The sequence below is a fragment of the Adiantum capillus-veneris genome, chromosome 10 (genome assembly GCF_014529385.1).
Source record: "Adiantum capillus-veneris isolate H3 chromosome 10, ASM1452938v2, whole genome shotgun sequence".
In the NCBI taxonomy this organism is placed as follows: domain Eukaryota; kingdom Viridiplantae; phylum Streptophyta; class Polypodiopsida; order Polypodiales; family Pteridaceae; genus Adiantum; species Adiantum capillus-veneris.
This window is the reverse complement of record NC_140940.1, coordinates 164,157,731-164,174,935: the sequence shown is the minus strand read 5'-3', so window position 1 is coordinate 164,174,935 and position 17,205 is coordinate 164,157,731. Positions and strand designations below refer to the sequence as shown.

Sequence of the window (17,205 nt, the reverse complement as noted above, 5' to 3'; positions counted from 1 at the left end):
ACCTTGCGAGACTTCTTCACACAGGCAAAGTTATCTGAGAAGCATATGCGATGGGCAAATATCTTGTCCATGTTCCATTTTCAGATTGTGCATGTGGAAGGCAAGAAGAACGTTGTGGCTGATGCCTTGTCAAGGAAGCCACAAATTTCAGCTGTGTCAATTCCTTATCATCATGAGCTTGATGATATGAGGGAACAGTATGCAAATGATGAAGATTTTGCAAGGGTCTTCGAGCAGCTAATGGATGGACAACGTCATGAACACTATCTCCTCAAAGATGGCTTCATGATGATGCCTGGCAGATTGTGTGTCACAAAGCCATTGCGACGCAAAGTTATGGAAGAGAGTCATGTCCCACCGTATGCAGGGCATCGTGGTATCGATGCTACAGTTAAAGCGGTTGAGACATTCTTCTACTGGCCTACATTGAGAAGAGATATGGATGCCTTTGTGCGAGAATGCCTAATATGCCAGAAGGTCAAGTTTGACAGGCAAAAGGCACCAGGGTTATTGCAACCACTACCTATTCCAGATAAACCATGGGAAAGTATTGCTATGGATTTTATCTTTGATCTTCAGAGAACACAGACAGGAAACGATGGTATTTGGACCATCATTTGCAGATTCAGCAAGCAGGCTCATTTTATTCCTGTCAGGAAGAAGATAAAGCCAGATCAAATGGCACGCTTTTTTATGAGCAATATTTTCAAGTATCGTGGCATGCCACAATCGATTGTTAGTGATCGTGATCCACGCATGACAAGTTTGTTCTGGAGAGGCTTGTTTGAGAATAAGGGCACAACGCTCAAATTCTCTTCGTCATTTCATCCTCAAAAAGATGGGCAGTCAGAAGAGGCAAATTCTACTGTCCTAGATCTGCTGAAGTGCTATGTGTCAGAGCATAAAGGAAAGTGGGAGCAATATTTGCCACTGGTGGAGTATGCATACAATAATACAGTGCATTCATCAAATGGCAAGGCACCTTTTGAGATAGTTGAAGGTGGCAAGAAAGTTCCTCCCATACTGCATACAAAGGACAAGATATTTGAAGCAGATAAGTATGTTCAGGACATGGATAAAATGTACAAGAAGGTCAAAATGGCCTTGGAAAAGACTCACGCAAAGCAAAAGAAAGCAGCTGATCGTCACCGTCGTGAAGTGGTATTTTCACTTGGTGATTGGGTGCTTCTACGCTTTGAAAAGGCAAGGTTAAAGAAGATGAAGGGCAAGGAAAGACTGTTTCCAAAGCTCAGCATGTGTTACTATGGGCCTTTTCAAGTATGCGACATAATTAGTGATGTTGTATATAGGCTGAAATTGCCTGAGAGTTGGAAGATTCACAATGCGTTTCATATGAGTCTTCTCAGACCCTATGTGGGCGATGTGCCAGAAGATATGCCAACTGAAGATCAGCCAGAAGTCGAGGAACTTGACGAGATCTTGGTCTCGGAACAGATTTTGGCACATAAAGAAAGAAAAGTGAAAGGCAAGGTTGCTAGGCGTTACTTGGTGAAGTTCAGAAACTATCCACCAATGGATGCTAAGTGGATGGAAGAAGGTGAACTTGCAGAGTCACCAATTGTGTTATCACTTTACCTTGAAGCCTTTGATTTGCAACCTACCTTGACCCCTTGAGTTTCAAAGCTACATGGATTGTCAGTGTGACAATGGCTTCTGAAAGAAATGATGTACATGTTATTTAAAGTGAGCTCAGATGAAGTACATGTTACATGAATGTTAGAGCTGTATAGATTGTCAGTTTGGCAATTGCTCTTATGGAATGTCCAAAAGTTTGGTTAGTGCTATAGAAGTGAGTATTTCTTGTCAGTTTGTCAACGATTCAGTAATTGCTTCTATTAAAGAGTACATGTGTAACTGCATTCTTAAACTGTCGGTTTGGGTATGCTCGAAAGTGTTACTGGATCCAACGTGTACTAAAAGACAGTGGCAAAATGCATAGCTACCATTTTGTCATTGGAAAGTTATTGACTCAAAGCAATGGCAGAGTGCGAAGCTACCACTATGTCATTGGGACAGGGTTTACACATAGGCAATACATGTGTCAACGAGGTGTTGAATACACCAGGGTCGACAATGAGTATGTATGTGTCGTACATGTGTCGACAGGTGTGCACACCCGGGTGTTGACTGTGAGCATGTACGACATAGATGCAAACGAGGACGTTTGAGATTTCAAGAGGGGGGTATGTCACCAGCATGTGACTACTATCTATCCTTTTTGTTGATTTCTTTCTTATTATTTATTCATTTTCACTTTTTGGAAACACCCCTCTGGAAATCTAACTGCCCTGCATTGCATAGCTAGAGTGGAACTGTTCAGAGGGAGTCCAGGCTTGAGGGCAAGAGAGCACTAAGGTTGGACAAGGAATATGGTTAGCCAAAGTGGGATCATTGACTAGCCAAAGTGGAATCCTTTGCTACAGAGGCTACATTTCAGTTCTTGGTGTGGCTGCTGTGTACAAAGAGGATCAGATGACCTAGATAGATACAATGGCAGCATCTCCTAAAATTTAGGGAACTGCTATTTTGGACCTGAAAATGTGTTCGCGTCATTACCTCCGGAATGACAAGGGGAACATTTTATTACTCTGCCGTGAAGTCAACTGAGCAACCGGTCGGGAGATTTTTAGGCGGCAACCCCGAAACGGGAAATGGCCTGTAAATGTGCCAAGTGGCACATTTCTGTGCACTTTCCTCATGCATGAAGAAGTGGCGCTGTTTTTGGAGAAGAGAGGGCTCATTTTCAGTTTCTGTCACAGGTTGAGAGCTATGGAGTGCTTCCTTTCCCTCTTATGTACAGTGCAGTGTCAGGAGTGATGCCCTGCACGCTACGCACTGCTCTCTCTCTCCCCTATGGCAATATGTTATGCCCCTCTAGTGGGCTTTTCAATTGACCAATGTACAGTTGTGTGGATTCATGCGCGATTGCCGAGGCAAGAGTCTCTTGCATAGGTACTGGATTAGCTAGCGGCTAATCCCTAGCAGGTACAGGTGATTAGGAGAGGTTTCACATGCGACATCTCGTCCGATTCAAAGGGCAAGTAGCCCTACAGGTGCGGGAGCTAGAGGACTTGCTACAGATGCGACCGGCACGTGAAACGGAGCCCGAAACGGTGAATTACAGCCTGCTGTGTATTTTTGCAGGTTTAGGGTTTTGGCCCTAAACGGACCCTAATACCCCCAGGAGGTTCGGGGACGCGAGGGGACCGCTGTACAGGTGATCTGGCGCATTTTCGGGGCAGAAAATAGAGAATTCAGCGTGCTGCAGATTCTCGATTTCGAGATCGAGCCAAAACAGTTGAAATTCAGCCAAGATTGTGCGGGACAGCTTGTAGGGAACCACGGCTTTTATTCCCTCTTTTAAAGAATAAAGAAATACCGAAAGAGGCGCCTGTTTAGGGGCCAATCTGGTGTCGATCTTCTCATACAGGTGCACTCTAGCAACCTGTATCCCTTTCCCCTTTGTTGTGTCTAGAAAATACAGGTAAAGTGGGCGGCAAATTAAATGGGTGAAAGCAAATAAGGTTTAAGTCTAAGGTCTACCGCCCTTTTTGGATTAAACAGGCCGGTTTCACAAGGTGGTGCATCAAGTGTTGCACCCGATAGGTGGTCTCTCTCTCAGCAGTACCCCAACAGCACTAGCGTTTTTGGAGCAGATTTCAGCCATCAGCCTATTTACGACAGTATCATCCCTTTAGCCTTGTCGCATCCCCGATTCCATTCTCGGCAGCAAATCCTCGCATGAAAGCCATCCATCGCGACAAATTTCAGTTTTCAGCCTTAGCGTTTTTCAACCTTGACGCCGCCGTCGTCGACGACCACCCATCGTCATCATCGTCATCGCCACGACGGGGCCACGACACAGTATTGCATTTTCAGCCCTTACATCAGCACCAATTCTCAGCCTTATAGATTAGCCAGCATTTTCAGTTTTCACCCCTTAGAACAACAGTCGTCGTCGTCGGCACAGTACCCGATCGCGGCAGATTCCCAGTGATCTCAGTTTTCAGCCCTAGCGTTTTCAGATTTCAGCCCTAGCCTCGCGTCATCGTTGTCGTCATGGCGACATCGTCGTGTTTGTGACAGTCGTCGTCAACGACATCATCATCTTCGACATAGAAAAACAGTACGCGTCATCGACATCATCGTCTTTGACATAGATGAGCAGTACCCGTCGTCGACATAGACCATCAACACCTCGTCGTCGACATCATCATCTTCGACATAGAACCTCAGTACCCAGTACCCAGCATCAGTAGCATCAGTTTCCATTAGCATCAACATCTCAGCATTTAGTCATTGTCTCAGCATTGTGCAAGAATAAAGAAAGTACTTGCTCTAGCAACAGAGCAAGGGGGCCCTTGAGGGTTGGGACCCGACATCCTTGTGTCGTCTCTTTTCTCTCTCTTGTCTCTCTCTCTTTCTTTCAATTCAGTTCAGTTCTTTCAAGTGAGGTAAAGTGTCCCTTATGTTTGTGTGCGGAGTACTAGATCCAAGCAAATCCTTATTCTCTTCCGCTGCACCTGACTCTCTCTCTCTCTCTCTCTCTCTCTCTCTCTCTCTCTCTCTCTCTCTCTCTCTCTCTCTCTCTCTCTCTCTCTCTCACACACACACACACACACACTAAATTCGAACACAACATGAGCGTGCCATACAGAGAGAGATACAACGAGCATTCTTCGACCCTACTGTTGTACTACATGGACTTATCTTACCTTATCCACCTATGCATTATATACTACACCCCCAGTTTGGTATTGGATGGAGCTAGTTTTGCATATCACGATTGTACTCCCTGAGCATATAGTTTTCTTCACATCCACTAAAAATGCACATGTACTCACTCCACCTCTTTTGAGATTATCATAGCCACCTCTAGCAGTTTGTATCAAAAAAAATTCAGTACTTTTTCCTCTTTTGGATATCTAGAGGATACACACATGTATATGATTTTTTCTCATAGGCCAACTTCGGCCTCTAGAAGGTTAATAAAGCTCTCTCTCTCTCTCTCTCTCTCTCTCTCTCTCTCTCTCTCTCTCTCTCTCTCTCTCTCTCTCTCTCTCTCTCTCTCTCTCTCTCTCTCTCTCTCTCTAGTTCCCTCTTGAATGACAATACTTGAGTTCAAGACCGGTCAGATAGATCTTTGAGGTCTCGTGGGATTGTTCCTACAATGTTAAAAATTCTCTTCTCTCTCATTATTATTTGAAGCCCCCAAATCTGCTTTGACTATTAGCAAACTGAACGATAGAACACGAGAACTACGGTGGTTCCCAGCAATGACCTTCGAGCATCAAAAACAGGCATTATACCCTGCCTCTTGCAAGAAACACACACACTTCAATTCCACTTTCAGCTAAAAAATCCCACCTACCTAATAGTTGAAACAACCAAAAGCAATACTGAAACTGTTGTAACCAAACTCGTTATATATAGTCTCTAGTCAAACAAACTTCGTTATATAATCTCTCCTCAAACAAATGTGTTTGTGTGAAAGCGGGAACAGCAAGCATGCATGGCATGCCCATGCAGCATAAGTCAGTATGTATATGTATGTGTATGGTTAACCCTATGATCCCTCCCAATGTGATTCCCCCCTTTGCTAACAACATTCCTTATACTTAAATATTGGATCTTTTATAGGAACCATGTACAATTTAAGAGGTTCTCAACCAAAATGGGTAATGTATCTTGGCCTCTTGCACAGAACATACGGCCTCCATCCAAATTTGACGCAATCGGCTCATACTTGAATTGACTACAAGTAATTTTAGAAGTTTTGTAACCAACCTTGTTATATCCTCTCTGGTCAAAGGAAAGAACGCATGCGGCTCCTCAATCTGAACATCTGTAAGATGATCCTCATTTGTTTTTCTTTGTTTGTTAGCCATCCTATCAGCAACCCGTGTAACAAGCCCCGCACCATTGAATTCCAAAAGCTGATCATCATATGTTTCTGTGAATTCGAGTAAACACTCCAGCAAGAACACGCTGCATTCAATAAGTAATACTGAATAGGATTAGAAAGCCATATGCACATCCCCATAAACATTCGTACAGCCATTCTCCAGCCAGATCAAAAGGCTAAGACAACTTGTTAAGAGCTCAGAAATCTGCAATATATGGAAATTGCACAAATGCAAGCAACGTATGCTACAAAACCATGATATTTGAATGTAAACGACTATGCTTTGGGTCTAAGAACTTTTAAAGTGTCTATCAGGGTACTCTTTACAGTTTCAGAAAAGAAGTGCATTAATGGAACACCTCGTTTCGTCTGTTAACAACATTTTACAATTGAGTCATAAGTTTGAACCAGTTAAGTAAGACCTTTGAGTACCTATTCTTGTCAAAGGCCATGACTGCACCATTCAACTTGCGAGCCTCATATCCACTTCTCTCTGCACCAATTATATTATGAAGCGGAAGCAGTGGCTTCAAAAGCACAACATCAGTGTCTAGATAAATACCACCATATCTGCATCCCATAAAAAGCAAGTATCATCCACAAACTTCAAATCAAATATGATGATCCTAATCCAGCCCTATGAATTAAAAAGAAACTATAGAAAAGTACTTGTAAAGAGCTGCTAGGCGCAGGAGCTCAGAATAGTGGATGTGGAAGAACTGTGTTTTTGTCCAAGGGAGCCAGAACGAGGAAAAGATATCAGCTGGAGTTCCAGCAAGCAGTTCCTCCAAATTTGGCACTACCACAGCTACTCTGAAACTATAGTCAAAAAAAGGCCAGTCAGACAACCGCCACATAAAAGATAGCAGCCATTATAGAACATTAAAGTTGCAACCTTATTGTGCATTGACAAGGTGACTCTAGAGTGGACTATTCCACAAGCATTCTGGAACACCAGCTTGTTGCTCTAGCTGTGCGCTCCTTCAATAAACCTTCAATTCTGCTACCTCACCCACTCCAAACCCCTGCTAACCCCCTCGACTGCCACGTTCTCCCCTCCCAGAACTGCCCTGTCCCCTTTCCCACAGCCCTCCAATTCCCACATCCACACAGTCCCACCTCCCGTTGCACCCTCACTCCCTCCCACAGCCCCCGTTGTCAATGTGTCAACAGACTGAACAGACTTTTAGCACTTCAATAGCAACCGAACTCAAAGAGATGCACGACACACGAGACGGGGAGTGGCGGAGTTCCACCCCAGAGAGCACTGGCCCCAAACCTTGGCGCCCCTTTCGGTATTTCTTTATATTACTTGAACTTGGTACAATGCCGGTACTCACACTCTGCACCTTCTCCAGAAAGCATGTCAGAGAATGAGCCCTTGGCTCATATTTAAAAGCCCTTGGCCTATGAAAGCAGTTTACATGAAAAGCTATAAACTCAAAAGCAACTGGCCCAAAAGAAGATGCCCAAAAGCTGCCAGCGCAAAAGCAGAAACACAATACAACACAAATGCTCACATATGCATGTTACAAGACACAACGAACAGCGCCACTGAGCACTCCCCCGAGACAGACGGTTTGCGGTATGAAGCTACTGAACGACTTAACTCATCACCCCCCCTGCAAACAACCAAACGCTCCCCAGTCATCCCGTCTACGTCGTTCGGAGGTTTTCCAACATACAACGAAACGCTCCCCAGATATCCCGTCTACGTCGTTCCAAGGTTTTCTAGCATACAACGAAACGCTCCCCAGACATTCCATCTGTGTCCTTCCAAGGTTTTCAAGTATACAACGAAACGCTCCCCAAACATCCCGTTTGCGTCGTTCCGAGGTTTTCAAGCATACAACGAAACGCTCCCCAGACATCCCGTCTGCGTCATTCTGAGGTTCAAACAATACCAAAACAACATTTCTCACTACTCCACCCGGGAGTAAAATCACCAATCATTGAAACCAGTGTTAAAACCAGAATCAAACATTTCAAATCGGCACCAAGACAGCTTCAAAACAGATACCATCTATTTCAAACAAAATCCAAACAGGCTCATCAAACAAGTTCTCAAACACAACTCAAACTTAAAAAGCAATCTCGACATCAGTCAAGCTCAAAAATACGACTGGCTTTCCATCCTGAAACCTGCACCAAGATAGGGTTAAGTTTCTTTCATATGTTTGTAACTGACCACAGCATGGTCCATCAGCTCTTGGACAGATAGTGTTCCTTTGGCGGTGATGGTAGTCCCAAGACATAGCAATCTCCCTAGACCTCCAAGGTTATCAACAAGAGACACCTGTTGAGAGATGTCTAAAGACTGCAAGTTGTAATTTGCTACGGTTTCCGCGGCAAGCATTTCAGGAAACTGTCCCAAAGTTGCACTCTCAAGGAAACTGTCACAAGTGTCACAAGACCCACCACGTGCCAATAGAAAAGAACAGATTGAACAGACTTTTAGCACTTAAATAACAACTGAACTGAGAGAGAGAGAGAGAGAGAGAGAGTCGACACGCGACACGGAGAGGCGGAATTCCACCCCAGAGAGTATTGGCCCCAAACCTTGGCCCCCCTTTCGGTATTTCTTTATATTGCATCAAAACAATACAAGCCAATACTCCAGACTCTGCACCTTCTCCAGGAAGCATGCCAGAGAATGAGCCCATGGCCTCATATTTAAAGGCCCTAGGCCCCAAAAGCACTTTACATGAAAAGCCTTCAAACTCAAAAGCTTCTGGTCCAAAAGCAATGCCAAAAAGCTGCCAACGTAAATCACGGAATTCCGTACAACTGCCACGTCAGCATTGTCAACGCGTTTTGCAAAAATCTGCCATGTCAGCACTGTCAACGTGAAACGCGGAAATCCGTACAATTCTGCCACGTCGGCAATCGGCGGAAAATCCGGGCTGTGTATTGGTGGGTCCTGCTTTATTTTAATTCCTTTATATCACTGGGGCCCCATCGGACGAGGTCCCCATAAGTTGCTAGGACTTCTTCTTTTGTTACTTGTTCTTCTTAGGGTTTAGGCCCCTCGGCCGTGATCTGAAGGTTGGCTCTGCTCTTGACTTGACACGTCAGCAGTTTGTGACATCCCCCCTTCTTGAAAGAGAGTAATCGTCCGCGAGAGTAATCGTCAGCGATTACAACATATCTGCAAAACAACTCAAGTTAGCTTTAAATAAATTCCGAGGGTCATTCCAGTTTGCTTTTTTTTTTTGTTAAGGAGTTGGCTTCTCCTTTCGGCTCTTTTGATCAAGGAGTTGGCTTCTCCTTTCGACTCTTTTGATCAAGGAGTTGGCTTCTCCTTTCGTCCAGATCGAAACTCTTTTTTTTTTCCCGAGAAAAAGATCCTTCTATTAGTTAATGAAACTACCTATAGGGCTACAACCACCTCTTCAAGAGAGGGCTACAACAACCATGATGGGGAGACTCTCCCAATGAAAAAACAGCATATGTACAATGAGGCTAAATCAAGAGATGGGAGGAGGGAAAAGCCACACAGGTGGTCGGTAGTGCCATCTAAATACACCCTGGACCATGGTGTAGAAAGGCCCAGTACGCCAGAGTCGAAGGAAAGCCTCTATGCGCTCCCGCATGTGGTCGGAGCTGCCCTGTAGTCTCTCGAGTTTTCCTCTGAGAGTGTGGATCATCTCTAGCCAAAGATCGCGAACAGTCTCTGCTGGTGGCACAAGGCGAGCCTCAAAGATGCGGAAGCAACGGGCCCGCCAGATGAACCAGAGTGTCAGGCCACTGATGAGCTCCCAACACTCCTCTCTCTCACTGCACCACTCCTGAGGAGTAAGCTTTGTGGCAGGCTGGAGTGTAGGTCGCCCCCCCTGCATCACTATCATCCTGCTGGTGGAAGATAGCTCAAACTTAAGTGCCGGGCCCGTGAGGATGGACCAAGTCGATGCTCCCCAAGTGTACTGTCGAGCCGTGGAGAGAGCAGGCATCAGCTGAAGAACTCGTAGCCACACCTGCTGGGCTGAGGGACAGTCCCAAAGACAGTGACGCTGACTCTCAACAAGATGGTCACAAGCTGCACATGCGGTCAAGAGACCACTATGCACTAGCCAACTCCCAACTGCTGTAGCTCTGTGTGCGACCAGCCACTGAAACAAGGTGACTCGCCTCGGCTGTCTGGAGTCCCACAACCTCTCCCAAAATGCTGTCAAGAACTCAGCTGTGAGACCCTCCTCTTGCCAATGAGGTGCTGCAGCGGGGCAGGCCTCTCTCTGTGCTGCTAGTATAAGACGTCCCAGACGAACGGTGTACTGAAAGAACGGGACTCCTGGATGGTCTGCAGAAGAGAAGGGATCCCTCCATAGCCACTCACCAGGATCCCACTGTACTCGTGCCAAATGGACAACACTCCCAAGCCCACAGCCTCCAGTGTCCAGTCTCAAGAGCTACTGGGTCAGGATCTATGACACAAGTCCTCCCACAGATGCCCACCACTGGGATCCTCTGAAAACAGCACTTTGCCACCCGCAGGGTCTCTACTGCAACTCGCTGTAAGCGTCCCTCACCTTGTAACTCGAAAAAAAGGGATGGAACAGTCTCTGAGCAGGCCCGGACTGAGATGAGAACCTCCAGTCGTGTGAAGGCTCCCATCCACCTGGGTGCTACTTGCTCAAGAGGAGTGAGCCACTCAGCTGGAACTGCCTCTGAGATGTCCTAGCACATGCTCTGCACCCCTCTCATGCCCTGTAGAGCTGGAAACCCTGCAACTCCTCTGACAAGCCTGAAAACTCTAACCAGTCAACTAGAGAGCGCGCTAGACCCACTGCCATGGGACCCTAGGAAACATGAGTCCGACTACCAACCAAGTGGCCTCTCTGAGTGCTAACCATGGGGTTCCAAACAAGGGGCTGTCGTAGGCGCTCCTCCGTGCAAGTAGGCTGTCGCTGCTCCAGGCCTCGCTACATGTGCTCCCAAGATCGAAGCAAACTCACAGCGAAGCGGTCCTCCAGTCTCCTGCTCAAACCAACTCTGCGCATCTCTGTGAAGATCCATCTGGTCGAAGGTCGCCAGGGGCCTCCAACCTGAGGCACCCTAGCACGAAGCCGCTGTAGCAAGAACTCCTTCCAGGGCTCCTCACCTGGAAGAAGTCCTCTGACTATGAACTTCCCAAGAAGGGCTCTGCTCTGCTGTGCTGGGTCAATGATCCCAAGCCCTCCCTGTGAACAAGGAAGAGTGATGACCTGCCAAGCCACTTTGGCTCGGGCTATCTGAGTGTCACGTCCTGACCAAAGGAAGTTCCTGGTCAGCCTCTCTATGTGGCTGATACAAGAACTCGAGAAGATCCAACAAGAAGTGATGTACCACATAGTCGCCAACAACACCTGGTTGGCCACTACTACTCTGCCAGCCAAAGAAAGTCGTGTTGAGCTCCAATGTAATAACTTCCTCCTGATAGACAAGAGGAGGGAAGCAATCTGCTGCTCGGGAGACAAGTCCAGACCAACCTGACAGCCCAAGTACCGAACAGCAGTCCCTGGGGGAATCCACCTAAAACCCTCACCTGGCATCCAGTCGGGCACAAGAGCACTACCAACCGAGAAAGCCACTCTCTTTCTCCAGTTGATCAATGCGCCAGATGCACAACAGAAGGTCTCAAGAGCCTGCTCACACCTGTGAAGGTTTGCCTCCTGGACATCCAAGTACAAGGCTGAGTCGTAAGCAAACTCAGTGTCCAGTAGCTCATCTCCCCGAATAGGAAGTGCTAAGCCCCGCAAACCAACCTGCTGCGACACCAAGAACCTTCTCATCGCCTCAGCATAGAACAGAAAGAGGAAGGGGGAAAGAGGGCAGCCTTGTCTGACCAAACGTGTGAGCATGAAACAATCGCCTCTACCTCCTGACAAAAGTACCTAACCGTGTGCTCGTCTGTACAAAGCTGACACCCCTCTGATCCAAGCATCTCAGAAGCCCATCCTGCGTAGAGTGCCCTCCAGAAAGTCCCAGTCAACTCTGTCGTAGGCCTTCTCAAAATCAAGAAGAAAAATCACCAGATCCTCACCACGAAGCCTCGCTAGGGCAGAAGCCTCCCAAAAAGTAAATATGTTATCAAGGATACTACGCTCCTTGACAAAACCAGTGTGGGTCCCATGTATAAGGCTCTCTAGAAGTGGCTGGATCCTCAAACTTAGAGCCTTGGCAAGAATTTTGTAGGCTGAGTTGAGGATGGTGATGGGGCGCCACTGTCGAATCTCATCCAAGGAGCCACCCTCCTTGGGAATGAGTCTTGGCGAGCCAACTGTAACTGCTCCTCCAACCAAGGATTGTCTGGATGCTGCTCCTGCATCCTCTGCAAGGAAGCAACGCCCCGTCTAAGACGCTACTCCTCCTCTCCCGCTGCAGTCAGGCGAGTCCTTGACTCCTGGAGAAAGAAACGACTAAGCTGAGCTAGTCCTGAGGCCACTCTGTCAGCAGGAGAATCCTGCATGTCCAAGCTCTCTGTCCAAAGAGCCTCTACTCGCTCTCTGAGTGCAGAGTCCAACAAGACCCTCCCAGGGATGCGAAGCATCGTGCTACCCAACCTCTGCCTATCTGTCACTGTGAGGGTCACTGGTGCATATGCTAGAAGCAGAAACAACTGGAACAGACTCGCCTTTAAGCTTTACATCAAAGACATGAGTCTTTCCTCTATGTACAAGGGTAATCTTTTTGTTGTAAGTATCCACCATAGCATGCAACCTGTAACACCATGGGATACCTAGTAACACATCACAGTCCTCAAGTGGCATAAAATGAAATTCTTCCGCATCCACATAGCTCTGAATGTGCAAACGAAGCTTTCCTAAGATGGGAGTAACAGGTTCTGAATGACCTCGGCATGCCAAACCTGCTTCCCCTATCATACCCATCTCCTCTACACGAATGCCCAACTTTGATGCTAATTCTCGTGATATGAAATTTGCACGGGCTCCTAGATCAAAGAAAACCAGCACTGTCTGGTCTCTAACTTTGCCCCAAGCTCTGCACAGCTCCGTGGCATCTGTGTTTGGCTGGTCTCCAACCAAATCTGGAACAAGTCCTGCACTTGGCTTTGGCTTCTTCCCTTTATGGTCTGACTTGTCATCCTTATCCTGTGACTTCTTCTATGGCCATTCATTTGCAAAATGTCCTTCCTGTTCACAAATGTAGCATTTCTTGGCCTCCCTAAGAGCTTTCCTTTCTTCAAAAGTTTTGCCAGAAAAATGCCTTTTTTGCCCTTGTCCTCGTCCTGAAGAAGATTTAGACTGCTTCTTGGACGTATCACCTTCTTCAGTGGAGGGCTTCTTTGCGGGAGGCTCAGAAGGCTTTGCTACAACATTGCCCTTGGCTGAAAACTGTTTGCCCTGGGCCCCTTTCTTGTGGCTATTAAATCCATCAGAATCTCCCTTCGACGGATTGCTGGCCACTCTTGCATTCTCTATCAACTGAAACATATTCATGACAGTAGTCTTTGTGCAATAGTCCCTGATTTTCTTGGGCAATCCGCAACAGTACTTCTCGATCTGTTCTGACAATGGCACAAACCTGTAAGAGGTGACTGGCAACAGTGCGGCCCAAAACTATTTATTGTACTCTTCCAGATTCGCACACTGTTTAGCATTCAACTCGTGCCATTTTGTCATCACATCCACTTCGAAAGTGTTTGTCAACCATGCAGGCGCAAAAGGCTGTTTGAATTGGACCCACGTTGTTGGGGCTTGACCCTGGTTCAACAATGCGGTCCACCATTGAAGCGCATTCCCTTTCAAGAAAGTGGCAGCCTTGCGTATCTTCGAAGATTCCGTGAAGTTTCCTCCAGCATATGCTGCATCGAACTGTTGTATGAAGGTCAAAGCCTTCAATTGGTCCTCAGTTCCTCTGAAAGTTTCAAACTTCACTCCCTGCCCACCTTCCTTGTAATCCTTAAGCTGACTCAAAGGAGCCACATTATCATAAACAGGTAACAGTGGTGCTCCATGAGTGTTCATTCCAGCACTCGCATCAACTGTTTTCCCTATCATATCTGCATTTTGTACGTATGGCTGCGAAAAACCAACCATACCAAATTGTGTTCCAGGCACTCGAAACTGGCCATAGGCACCCTGAAAACCTGGTTGGACACCCATGTTCGCGTAAATAGGGTTACCCATGCCTGTTTGCATTGTCCCGAACACATTCCCTGGCATATAACCTGTGGAAGGTCCATCCATAGCTTGAAACACTGAACCACCTCCAAAATAACCAGCATAAGTATTAGGTAATGGAAGGGTCTGACGCATAGCCTGTTCATTGCTACCTTTACCATTCACAAACGGTTCCTGTCCAGCTAAAGCAAGTTGCTTTGGATCATTGGACACCGCTAGTTGCTCAACCACATGGGCTTTCCCTCGAGCATCATGAGTCCTCTGCGCATTGGAAATCTCCTTTTCCTGCAACGGCTCAGTCATGCCCTGTGTAGGAGGCTGAAAACCCTATGTCGGAGTCTATAAGAACTCCTGCATCCTTGGGTTGTTAGCCAACTGCTGAAACATGTCCATGCAACAACGCAGTTGAGTTCTAAACAACCTGTCCTCTTCTTGAAGAGTTGAAGGAATTTTCTCTGTGCCATGTGAGGAAGATCCCTCTTCAGGTACTTGGTCTCTCTTCTCTGCCATATCGACAAGCCTCTGTGTTGCTTTCACCCACAACAATCCACACTGCACGTTTTGAAGAAAAAGTGACTATCCCGTCGATGGAACCATATAACCGGCTTGTACAACGTAGAGGGCGGTACTATTTCAATTACCTGTTAACTTTACACAAAGCACTGAGAAGGGAAGAGAACACAGTTGCGTCCAACGACTAGAATGTCACTGCGCACACGAGACCGACACCCTATAGGCCCCAAAGACTGGCGCCCCTTTCGGTATTTCTTTATTCAAATTAAAGTAGACGATCTGACCACTTCGCACAAGCTTTCACAAAGCTGTCCAAACTTGGTGAGGGCTGAAAACGCAGGTTTTCGACCTGATTTTGGCAGCATAATGGCGCAAAAACCCCTATAGGTCAAAAGCACCTGTCTAGGACGGATTCCCTCGCTATCTGGAAGCTTTCTGGTGAGCTGTCACAGAAATTCAGCGGGCTGTAATTCCCTGTTTTTCACTGCCGGGTGCCCAAAAGCCTATACATGCATCCCAAGGCTCTCACGAGGCTCCCCCGAGGTTCCCTTGCAATTTAGGTGCGAAACCCTAAACCTGCAGAAAAACACAGCAGGCTGGAATTCGCTGTTTCGGATCGTTTTTAGCGGAGCGAACACGCCTACGCGTGTCCCAAGGGCTCCCGCACGCAATGGGACAGTTCCCCTATGAATTGGACGAGTTTTCACACGAGAAAACTCTCCAAACTCGCAATCTTTCGCAATGGAAGTGTGCGTACCTGTGGGGGATTAGCAATTAGCTAATCCGGTTCCTGTTCAGAAGGCTCTTGCCTTGGCAAACGCGCATAAACCCCCAGAACTGTACATGTTCATCTGAGTAGCCCAACTAGTGGGGCATTACCATATGTGCCAAAGGGGAGAGAGAGATCCACGAGAGCAAATCATCGCGCTACATGAGATAGAGGAGAAGGCAAGCTTTCCATTAAAGCTGTAGACCTGCACCCACTACTCACACACACACTGTAGCTCACTTATCATCAAAAATCAGCCTCCTCTCTCAAATTGGGCGCCCCCTCTTCAGCTGGAAGTAGCAAACTCCCCAGAAGCCGCCATGTGTCCAGTTTGCCCCTTTTGAGTTAATTTTCTAGTTCCCACTGACTTATAAAGTTATAAGTAACTTTCCGAGTGGCCCAGACTTCATTTGGCGCACACAAGCTTCCATACTCATCAGAATTCAGTGCTAACTGGCCCGACCAGTCCCAGACTAACCGACCAAGACTCTCGCTGTGAGAAACCTATTCGGCCGCAGCCGTTTCACACTGGCCATGCAATGTCCACTTACACCTTTTCAAGGGTTCCGAGAAAAACAAGTAAAAATAAATAAAAATATCTAGTACTTATTTACGGAAGGCAACAGGAAAAATATACCTCCTGATGACAGCATGGTCCGAGAAGAAAGTCCCTGCAGGATGCCAACTGTCCCACCCGAGTCACAGAAAAAGTCACTAGTGTAGAAGCGATCTATCCGCGATAGATTCACTCCTCCCACTCTGTGGTCCGAACGAGAGAAGGCCAGGCAGGCTGTCTGGGGGCCTCACAAAGCTAGAGTACTGCCACACATCCGAAACCCTCAGTCATACAAAACCTCTTCCAAGTTGCCAGCTCAACTCCCTGCACAGTAGCGTGGCTACCACCAATCCTGTCAGAAGGGTCCTCCAACATGTTGAAGTCACCCCCAATGCACCACTGCTCTGCTTGCGGCAGAGACTCAACAATCTGTGATCAAAACTCTGCTCGTGCACTCGCCACATTGGGCGCATATATGTTCAGGAAGCCCACAAGGCAACTCTGAACCTGCATAGTGATCCACTGAGCCCTGCCTGGCACAATAATCCCTCTACCCACAATGGCCTGCTGTAGAGACTCCGCAATAGTCATACATACCCCACCCTGGATGCCTCCAGGTCCAAAAGCAGCTGACCAAAAAGTCTCATAGTGACCACGCAAAATCTGACCACATATTCGGTGTCGCCGAATGCGGCTCTCACAAGATGATGCTCCTGCAGCATAAGAATGTCAATCTCACCACCCACAAGGCATCTCTACAACTCCTGACGCAACCGACCCCTCTGTCACTGAAATTGGGGCCCTCCTAATCCCTGCACATTCCATGAGATGATCCTCATGGAGTCAGTGAGAGAAAGCAAATGGTGCAACAGCAGCCAACCTCGCTATCTTTGAGGCCGGTTTGGATGGGGAGTAATCCGCATCCGAACGACCTCTAGACAAGCGCGCAAGAAGTGACTGTCCCGCCCAGGCCCAAGCCGAGCGTGCAGCCCGAAGGGCTACATCCTCTGTCCAAGAATCCTCATGCACAAAGACATAACACGGAGGGCACTGAGTGTCAGCAAACAAATGTACCACAATGTGCCTGCAACCTGCTACATCTGGAGGTGTCATGCTGAACCTGGCAAGAGGCCAAAGTGTCTGCACCAGATCTGTCACTGCTAAGTCCCCTGTGTGATGTGAGAACTCAATAGCCTGTGTCTGGAGCCAGTCCAGGACTGTGTCTTGGGTCCACTTCGTGATATCCCTACCACACAACGGAAAGGAGAAACCCACCGCTGTGTCTAGGGCCTCACTGCCTCTAGCTGCAAGAAAGAGGACG

General features: G+C 47.3%; 1 protein-coding gene across 1 annotated transcript in view; it reads right to left on the bottom strand.

Annotated features, from left to right (window-relative positions):
• Positions 1-17,205, bottom strand: part of LOC147450000 (alpha 1,4-glycosyltransferase family protein) — a 74,258-nt gene that overhangs the window by 46,681 nt on the left and 10,372 nt on the right. Inside the window, exons 2-4 of the mRNA XM_086522345.1 lie at positions 6,596-6,745; positions 6,359-6,496; positions 5,809-6,009 (exon numbers count right to left, since the gene is read on the bottom strand). Coding sequence (XP_086378471.1) covers positions 5,809-6,009; positions 6,359-6,496; positions 6,596-6,745 — 489 coding nt within the window. The remainder of the gene's footprint in view (positions 1-5,808; positions 6,010-6,358; positions 6,497-6,595; positions 6,746-17,205) is intronic.